General features: G+C 45.2%; 1 protein-coding gene across 1 annotated transcript in view; it reads left to right on the top strand.

Annotated features, from left to right (window-relative positions):
• The first annotated feature begins 694 nt into the window (after window positions 1-694).
• Window positions 695-9,900, top strand: part of ATP1A4 (ATPase Na+/K+ transporting subunit alpha 4) — a 36,403-nt gene continuing 27,197 nt past the window's right edge. Inside the window, exons 1-6 of the mRNA XM_032154002.2 lie at window positions 695-1,290; window positions 2,281-2,340; window positions 4,463-4,666; window positions 5,462-5,575; window positions 8,425-8,559; window positions 8,832-8,949. Coding sequence (XP_032009893.1) covers window positions 1,144-1,290; window positions 2,281-2,340; window positions 4,463-4,666; window positions 5,462-5,575; window positions 8,425-8,559; window positions 8,832-8,949 — 778 coding nt within the window. The 5' untranslated portion in view covers window positions 695-1,143. The remainder of the gene's footprint in view (window positions 1,291-2,280; window positions 2,341-4,462; window positions 4,667-5,461; window positions 5,576-8,424; window positions 8,560-8,831; window positions 8,950-9,900) is intronic.

Genomic DNA, 9,900 nt, shown 5'->3' with positions numbered 1-9,900 from the left:
TTTGAGATGGAGTCTCAAAAACAGACTGGAGAATATTAGTCCAAACTGCAACTGGACGATTTTGTAAGCTCCCTGCTGTGGTGTTTGTTTGTTTGTTTGTTTGTTTGTTTGTTTGTTTGTTTGTTTGTTTGAGATGGGGTCACTCTGTCACCGAGGCTGGAGTGCAGTGATGCAATCTCAATTCACTGCAACCTCTGCCTTCTGGATTCAGATGTTTCTCCTGCCTCAGCCTCCCGAGCAGCAGGGATTACAGGTGCCCGCCACCACACCTGGCTAAATTTTGTATTTTTAGTAGAGATGGGGTTTCACCATATTGGCCAGGAAGGTCTCCATCTCAGCCTCCCAAAGTGCTGGGATTACAGGCATGAGCCACCGTGCCCGGCCGAATACCCGCTTTATTTTTGAGTCAGCTATTTGGGATACCTTTAAGCCTCCAAAGTCTACAGGACCACACAAGAACTTTGTTCTAGTTCTGCCCTCAGACTGAAACTCTCTCTGTAGCAGGGCCTGCTCCAATCATCCTCAAACCCAAAGACTGAGACTTCTAGGTTCTTGGTTAAAACCTTCATGAGGCCTTTGCAACAGCAGACCTGGACCATCGCCAAGGCAAGACTTCTGGATTCTTGGTTAGAACTTTCACGAGGCCTTTGTGATGCCAGACCTGGGTCATTGCCCCAGCAACCACAGGGCCTGGGACTGGGGGGTTTCCAGGTCCCTGAACCTCACTCCGCCTCCTAACTCTCACTGCATTTCCCACCTGCCTGTGGGTCCTGCAGCATCTTCATCACTGAGGCACCTGGTTACACTTCACCTCCTGTTTCCTGAGGCCCTCACTGCATTTCCTCACCTCTACCTTTTCATCCTTCCACCCTAGGCTCCTCTCCTCCCTCCTCCCTCACTCCTGACTCTTCCTCTTCCCAGTAGACGGCTCGAGGACTACTCAGTCTCTCCTCTCTCACTTCCCTTCCTCTCTCTCACCTTCACCACCCAACACCTCCCTCCCTGCCTCTTTCTTTCTTGTCCCTCATTCTCTCCCCACCACTCTCTTCTCGTGGCCGCCTTGCCCGCGTCCCCTTCCCCTTTCCTCACTCTCTCAGCTTTCTTCCCACAGTTGAGCTCGGGCAGCTCTTTCTGGGGATAGCTATGGGGCTTTGGGGGAAGAAAGGGACAGTGGCTCCCCATGACCAGAATCCAAGACGAAGACCTAAAAAGGGGCTTATCAAGAAAAAAATGGTGAAGAGGAAAAAACAGAAGCGCGATACGGAGGAACTGAAGAAGGAAGTGGTCATGGTGAGGTCACCCAAAGTGGGCGCTGACAGCCGCCCTCTGAAAACACTCCTCCACCTATCTTTAACATCTTACCTTGAGAATGAAACACACAGGCCAGAGCCACATCTCTTCTCTGTTAGGCTTTGGAGGGAAGGAGAGGGTTAAAAAAAAAAAAAAAAGATACACACAGAGAGACAGGGCAGCTCAACAGCAAGGACAGGTATATTGCAGACACCTGTGGAAGTGGGGGACCAGCTTAATTCCACAGTCCACTGCCGCTTACAGGCTGGGGTACTTATAGGGATGGGCGGGAGGGGTCTGGGCTGTATGGCCTGCTGCCTGGCAGGATATCGTTAAGATGTTCTCATGATGAGGTGATTTTGGGCCCTTGTTTCCACAGAATATAATCATGGTATTCCTTGGACCTTTGCCCAGCAGGATGTGATAGGGATGTTTCTTTAGTGGGGTCTTTGTCTTTAATTGGGTCTTTGTCTGCCCTGTGGTCAGGTGGTTAGGCAGGCTGTTTCTCCGGCCCGAACCCCAGTGAAATATTTCACTTTGACCAAGGCCTGTAAAATAGTGGGGAGCTAGGTCGGGCATGGTGGCTCACACCTGTAATCCCAGCACTTTGGGAGGCTGAGGCGGGCAGATCACCTGAGGTCAAGAGTTCGAGACCAGCCTGGCCAACATGGTGAAACCCCGCCTCTAAAAATACAAAAATTAGCTGGGCGTGGTGATGGGCCCCTGTAATCCCAGCTGCTTGGGAGGCTGAGGCAGGAGAAACACCTGAACCCGGGAGGCAGAGGTTGCAGTGAGTCGAGATCGCACCACTGTACTCTAGCCTGGGCGACAGAGTGACTCTATCTCAAAAAATATATATATATATAGCAGGGAGCTTACAAAATGGAGCAGTCGCAGTTTGGACTAACATTCTCCAGTCTGTTTCTCCCCCTCTCCCTGGAAATGACCTGGGCCACCCCCTGTCCTTCAATGCCTCTGCTGTCCCCTCAGGATGATCACAAATTAACCTTGGAAGAGCTGAGCACCAAGTACTCCGTGGACCTGACAAAGGTGAGTAAGAAGCTCCCTGAGGAGGCAGAGTGTCTCCAACTCTGACTGTGAGGCTGCCAGGACAACAGCTGAACTAGGAATCCAGCCCCCTAACTTCAAGTCCAATGTTCCCACCCCTCACCCTCTGCCTGGCGGTGTTCCATGGACACTACCTGGAAAAAGCCGAAAATGGTAACTACCCCCAAAGAGAGTCTAGGACTAGATAAGAGAATAAGAATGCTTTAGGGCAGTGCTGGTCAAACGTCTTGTCCTTAGGTCTCTTTTACACTCTTAGAATTTATCTAGGACCGCCAAGAGCTTGTGCTTATGTGGCTTAAGTCTGTCTATATTTACCATACTAGAAATTAAAATTGAGAGTTTTAAAATGTATTTCTCAATTCATTTAAAAATAACAAAAATAAAGTTATCATATATTCATATATAATATGTTTTGACAAATAACTATTTTTCGAAACAAAAAAAACAGCAGCATCTTACATTTTTGCAAACCTCTTCAATGTCTTGCTTTTTAATAGAAGATAACTGGATTCTCAAGTATTTTCTGTATAAAATCTGTTGTGATATTATGCCAGTTGGCCTTCAGAAAATTCCACTACATACTCTTAAGAAAATGAGAGTAAAAAAAGGCAAACAATGGTTTAGTATTACTATGAAAATTGACCTTGTGGACCCCATGAAAGGGTTTTGGGGCCCCTCGGGTGTTTCAGGCAGAGGTTGGGGAGTGGCTGATGGGGATTGGCAGGTTCTACTATCATTTTCATTAACAGGAAAAAGCACATAAGCTTGTGCACAAGAGTGGAATGAGAATCTATGCATTCATGTTTTTTGTTATTATTCTTTTCTATTTATGTTTTTTAAAAATTTATGGGCCAGGCCGGGCCCGGTGGCTCACGCTTGTAATCCTAGCACTTTGGGAGGCCGAGGCAGGCGGATCACGAGGTGAGGAGATCGAGACCACGGTGAAACCCCGTCTCTACTAAAAATACAAAAAATTAGCCGGGCGTGGTGGCGGGCGCCTGTAGTCCCAGCTACTCGGAGAGGCTGAGGCAGGAGAATGGCGTGAACCCAGGAGGCGGAGCTTGCAGTGAGCCGAGATCGCGCCACTGCACTCCAGCCTGGGTGACAGAGCGAGACTCCGTCTCAAAAAAAAAAAAAAAAAAATTTATGGGCCAAGTGCCGTGGCTGACACCTGTAATCCAAGGCAGGCAGATCACTTGAGGTCAGGAGTTCAAGACCAGCCTGGCCAACATGGTGAAACCCCATCTCTACTAAAAATACAAAAATTATCCAGGCATAGTGGCACACACCTGCAATCTCAGCTACTTGGGAGGCTGAGGCAGGAGAATCACTTGAATGCAGGAGAATCACTTGAACCCAGGAGATGAAGGTTGCAGTAAGCCGAGATCATGCCACTGCACTCCAGCCTGGGCGACAGAGCGAGACTCTGTCTCAAAAAAAAAATGGGTATGTAGATGTACATATTTATGGTATACATGTATTACTCTGATATAAGCATACAATGTGTAATGATCAAATCAGGGTATTTAGGATACCCATAACCTCAAACATTTATCATTTCTTTGCATGGGAACATTCCAAATCCACTCCTCTAATTATTTTGATACCTATAATAAATTATTAACTATAGTTGCCCTATTGTGCTACCAAACACTAGATCTTATTCCCTCTAAGTTGGAGAGTCAAAGAGTGGTATTAATATGTTATCAACATTAAGTATTATATTTCATCATGACATTGGCCCTGCACATTATAATTATCTGTATGTATTTATCTCCCCACTGGAGCACCTTAAGGGTAGGGACCATTCTTATTTGTGTTGGTATCCTCAGCACCTAGGACCCGAGATATGTTCTCAAGTTCAAAAAGGTTTGTGAATCAATCCATAAACAAAAACCTTCCTATGTAAGCATGCTAAATGACATCCCTCCTCTGATGCAAATTTTGAAACCTCACCTCATCCCGGAAGAACTTCCAGACTGATCTTCTGAAAGCGTCTTTAGTCTCTAGACCCACCCTGGGGCTCCAAATGTCAGGTTCCCCTTTGCTATGGCTGTTCCTCTTTTCACAGCTCTCTATCCAACCCTATTTCTTCTCTACACAGGGCCATAGCCACCAAAAGGCAAAGGAAATCCTGACTCGAGATGGACCCAATACTCTTACCCCACCCCCCACCACTCCAGAATGGGTCAAATTCTGTAAGCAACTGTTCGGAGGCTTCTCCCTCCTACTATGGACTGGGGCCATTCTCTGCTTTGTGGCCTACAGCATCCAGATATATTTCAATGAGGAGCCTACCAAAGACAACGTGAGTCTGTTCAGCTACTACTAGCCAGCCCTATCTCTGCTTAGCCCCAGACACTTCTTTTGCTCAGCAGCCTAGCACTCCTGAAGCCCTCTGGCCCAAATCCCTAATTACATTATTACATTAATGTAATAATGTAATAAATGTACGTTAATTGTAAATGTAATTGATTATAATTAATTGCAATGCAATTGATTAATTACATTGTAATGAATGTAATTAATTGTAAAATGTAATTATGTGTACATTAATGTAATAAATGTACATTACATAATAATGTAATAAATGTACATTAATGTGATAAACCAAAATCCCTAATACTCCACCTTCTAAGTGCCATCTTGGTTCCTCTCACCTTTTATCTAAAAAGCTTCTGGTCCAGTTCCCTGAGATGCACAATGTCCCCAAAAAACTTGCTGTTCTTTGACAACCTTCCCAGTTGATCCCCAAAGCACTTTGCAGTCCCTTTCTCTTCTCCACAATTTTAACCTCATCTCCTTCCTCCCAGCCTCCCTCACGATCCACCCCCTCCATCCAGAGATTAGCGTTCCCGGAGAGAAGATACAGGCCTTCTCTGACCAGGAATTTTGCTAACGGCTCACCATGGCTCAGGGTTCCTTCACCAGGAAGCCAAGTGTACTGGCCCCACCTCAGATTCTTCTCTACCCCTCTGCTCTCAACTCACTGTTATGGTATCTTACACCTGGTGAAACTGCTGTGCCCCTTGCAGACTGATTTTCTGAGGATGAAGAAGAAGACAAGACCCCACTGATAAACGCTTTCTTTCCCCACCCTCAGCTCTACCTGAGCATCGTACTCTCTGTCGTGGTCATCATCACTGGCTGCTTCTCCTATTATCAGGAGGCCAAGAGCTCCAAGATCATGGAGTCTTTTAAGAACATGGTGCCTCAGGTAGGATTGGAGTGGGAGGATCTAGTGGGAGCAGGAGCAGGATGTGGCCAAATACACAATGATGAAGTCCCGTGGAAAATTATATCCTACGATGAGTGAGCTGAGTGAGGTTGGTGATGAGGGGGTCAGGGTACTCTATCAGTCCTTAAAAGTACCTGGAAAAGCTGTGAAACCCTGAGAAAGACATAACGTCACCTATGAAGTGCTCTGATCTAGAAGGCAGAATCTGAATCTAAAGAAGAAACACCATACAAACCCCAAATAAGAACATTCTATTTTTTTAAAGAGACAAGTGTTGGTGGGGCTGGGAGGGGGTGTGGTGGGGCGGCTGGATTTTTCAAATGTCAATGACCTCAAAGACAAAGAACAGCTGTGGGGATGTTCCAGATTAAACAGACCAGGCATAGTGGCTCACGCCTGTAATCCCAGCACTCTGGGAGGCTGAGGCAACAGGATCACCCAGGAGTTTGAGATGCTATCTCTACAAAAATAAAATAAAATAAAATAGCTGGTCTACATCTGCAGTCCAAGCTACACAGGCGGCTGAGGTGGGAGGATTTCTTGAACCCAGGAATTTAAGTCTGCAGTGAACTATGACCAACCTGGGCAAGACCCTATCTCAAAAAAATGATAATAATAATAAAAAGAGGCTAAAGAGGCATGACAACTATTCCGAGGGTGGTGGCTCTTGCCTGTAATCCCAACCATTTGGGGGACCGAGGCAAGAGGACTACTTGAGTCCAGGAGTTCAAGACGGGCCTGAGTAGTATAGTGAGACCTTATCTCTACAAAAAAATTTAAAAATTAGCTGACTGTGCCTGTAGTGCCAGCTACTCAGGAGGCTGAGGTAGGAGGATTGCTTGAGCACGGAAGGCAGAGATTGCGTGCTGTTGCACTCCAGCCTGGTGACAGAGAGAGACGCGGTCTCAAAAAAAAGACAGGGACATGGCAACTAAATGCAATATCTAACCCTGGATCTGATTCTGTGCCAGAGGAGAAAGTAATGCTTTATTTTTACTTTTTATTTTGAGCTTTTATTTTAGGTTCGGGGATATATGTGCAGGTTTGTTATATAAGTAAATTGTGTGTCACAGGGATTTGGTGTACAAATTATTTCATCACCCAGGTAATAAGCATAGTACCTGATAGGTAGTTTTTCTATCCTCACCCTCCTCCCACCCTCCACCCTCAAGTAGGCCTTGGTGTCTGTTGTTCCCCTTCTTTGCGTCCATATGTACACAGTGTTTAGCTTCCAGTTATAAGTGAGAACATAAGGTATTTGGTTTTCTGTTCCTGTTAGTTTGCTTAGGACAATGTCCTCCAGCTCCACTGAAAATAATGCTTTAAAGGACTTATTGGGTCAATTGGCAAAACTGGAATACTGACAGATTAATACAGTAGATTAAAGTATCATTGTGAAACGTACTGAAATTGATAACTACATTGTGGTTATTTAAGATAATATCTTAATTCTTGGGAAATGCACAATGAAGTTTTTAGGATAAAAGATCATGATGTAGGTAACTTACCCTCAAGTAGTTCAGGAAAAGAGTATACACAGAGAGAGAGAGAGAGAGGGTGAAAACAAATGACAAAGTAACTGGGGTGAAATGTTAATAGGTGAATCTGGATAAAGGTTATATAGGTGTTCTTGGTACTATTTTTACTCTTGCAACTTTTCTGAAAGTTTAAAATTATTTTCAAGTTAATGTTTTTTAAAGGTACCTGGAAGGAATACGATGGTAGATAGAGGTTCCCAGGCACAGGGCTGGAAACTTGGGAATAGGCTCCACATTTTCCCAATAATATGATCATGTTCCAGGAGTTTAACCGAGGATTTCCTTCTCTCTTTGGTACCACTTAATTCCTTCCTTGGGTAAGAGTTTTGGGACAAAGTGGGAAGTTTTGGAGACTAGGAGTTTAGGGATGGTCGGTTAGCTTTTGCTACCTAACAAACTACCGTAAAACTTAGTGGCTTAAAATAGCAAACTCCTGTTTCTCATAATTCTGTGGCTGTGCTGTTGTTCTGGTCTAAGCTGACCTCAGCTGGGGCTGGATGGTCTTAGATGACCTCATTCACATGTCTGGGCCCTCAGCTGAGATGACTGGGACAGCTGGGGCCTTTTTCTTCGTGATCTCTCTTTTTACAGAGAGGTTAGCTTGGGCTTGTTCATAGGGTGGCAGAGGATTCTCAGAAACAGGAATGCAAGCCCCAGCATGAAAGCACTTTTTTTATAATTTTTTGAGACAGGGTCTCACTCTGTCACCCAGACTGAAGTGTAGTGATGTGATCGCGGCTCACTGCAGGCTTAACCTTCTGGGCTCAAGCGATCCTCCAACTTTAGCCTCCCAAACAGCTGGGACTACAGATGCATGCCACCACAACTGGCTACTTTTTTTTCAATTTTTGTAGAGACAGGGTCTCACTGTGTTGCCCAGTCTGGTCTTAAACTCCTGGGTTCAAGCAGTCCTCCCACCTTGGCCTCCCAATTGCTGGGATTATAGGTGTGAGCCACCAGTCCCGGCCTGAAAGCACTTTTTAAACACCTCTTTCCATCACATTCATTCTATGGGCCAAAGCAAGTCACATGGCCAAGCCCAGGTTTAGGGGTAGAGAGATAGACTCCACCTCTTAATGGGAAAAGCGTCAAAGTCACATTGCAAAGGGCTCTGCAAACAGCATCATGGGAATTTGCAATCTGCCAGAGACACCTTCAAGAATGATGTGGTGGGTGATAGTAAGAAAGGGGAGTAAGGAGGAAGGAGACCAGTAACAGAAGGTTTTAGGCTAAGAGCGGGATGGGGAAAGCCAAAAGTTTTGGAAATGATCCTGCACTATCCTCACATAGCAAGCTCTGGTAATTCGAGGAGGAGAGAAGATGCAAATTAATGTACAAGAGGTGGTGTTGGGAGACCTGGTGGAAATCAAGGGTGGAGACCGAGTCCCTGCTGACCTCCGGCTTATCTCTGCACAAGGATGTAAGGTGAGGGGATGCAGAAAGCTATGTGAGGGACCCAAGCGTGATCTCATGGCAGGGTAGACACCTGGGCTGTTAGAGAAAGTATAAGCTTATTACTCAGAGTCTTGAGAAGTTACAAGTGCAGATTTGATGTTAGAGACAACAGATGCGTAAATTTGTTTCTCTCAGTCTGTCAGTGATGATGTTGGTGACCAGATGAAGACATACTATTTTTGTAAACAAATCTGCCTTTTTTCCTATGCTCACCTTACAACGCATCCCCTCTCCCATCCCAGGTGGACAATTCATCCTTGACTGGGGAGTCAGAACCCCAGAGCCGCTCCCCTGACTTCACCCATGAGAACCCGCTGGAGACCCGAAACATCTGCTTCTTTTCCACCAACTGTGTGGAAGGTGAATATCGAACCATAAGTAGCATAGATTCAAAAGCAGGCACCAAAACATAAAGATTTTAATAACTCTCTTCTAAAGGTAGCGGGGTAGGTAAGAGCCGGTAAACAGTCAAGCTTCTCCATCATGAGCTGTATGACCTCTGGTGAAAAGTCAAGGTCATCATTTCCACATTTGCACAATGATGACAATAAAAGTCGTTACTCCGTAGATTTTTGTGTGAATTGAGATAATAAATATATGTAAAATGCCCAGCACAAGGCCTAATACATTGTAAGTGACCTACAATTATTAGCTATTATTTTAGCTTGTGAATGGACTATGCTGTATAAGCTGAAAATGGCATAGAAGGCAGGAAAATTGTTCAGCCCTGCTAAATCATTCTTCTCCTAAGGTAATCCCTAGCTTCTAACTATTCCCCTATCCAAGAGAAGATATTGGCATTGGAAACTCGAATTACCAGAGGTGCCACTTAGACTTTACCACTTAAACTTTGGCTTTGCTCCTAGAATCTAGGAATCCTTGAACTGGGAGACAGTTCTGGCAAAATGGTAATAAAAAGGGACTGAACATCATTCTGTCAATCTCTCCTTTGCCCTTTCCCCTTAAGGAGGCCTGAAGACTCCATGAAGCACACTTGAAAACCATTATTCATGCTTAAGAACAAATGTTTGGTTATCTAAAAATAGTTCTTTTATTTGTTTTGTGTTTTTTTGAGACAGTCTCTCTCTGTTTCCCAGGCTGGAATGCAGTGGTGTGATCTCAGCTCACTACAACCTCTGCCTCCCAGGTTCAAGCAATTATCCTGCCTCAGCCTCCCAAGTAGCTGGGATTACAGATGCCCACCACCGTGCCCAGTTATTTTTTGTATTTTTAGTAGAGATGGGTTTTCACCATGTTGGCCAGGCTGGTCTCGAACTACTGACCTCAAGCGATCCGCCCTCCTCGGCCTCC

The sequence above is a fragment of the Hylobates moloch genome, unplaced genomic scaffold, assembly GCF_009828535.3.
Source record: "Hylobates moloch isolate HMO894 unplaced genomic scaffold, HMol_V3 SCAFFOLD_5, whole genome shotgun sequence".
Taxonomy (NCBI): Eukaryota; Metazoa; Chordata; class Mammalia; order Primates; family Hylobatidae; genus Hylobates; species Hylobates moloch.
This window is presented reverse-complemented; position numbering and strand designations above follow the sequence as displayed.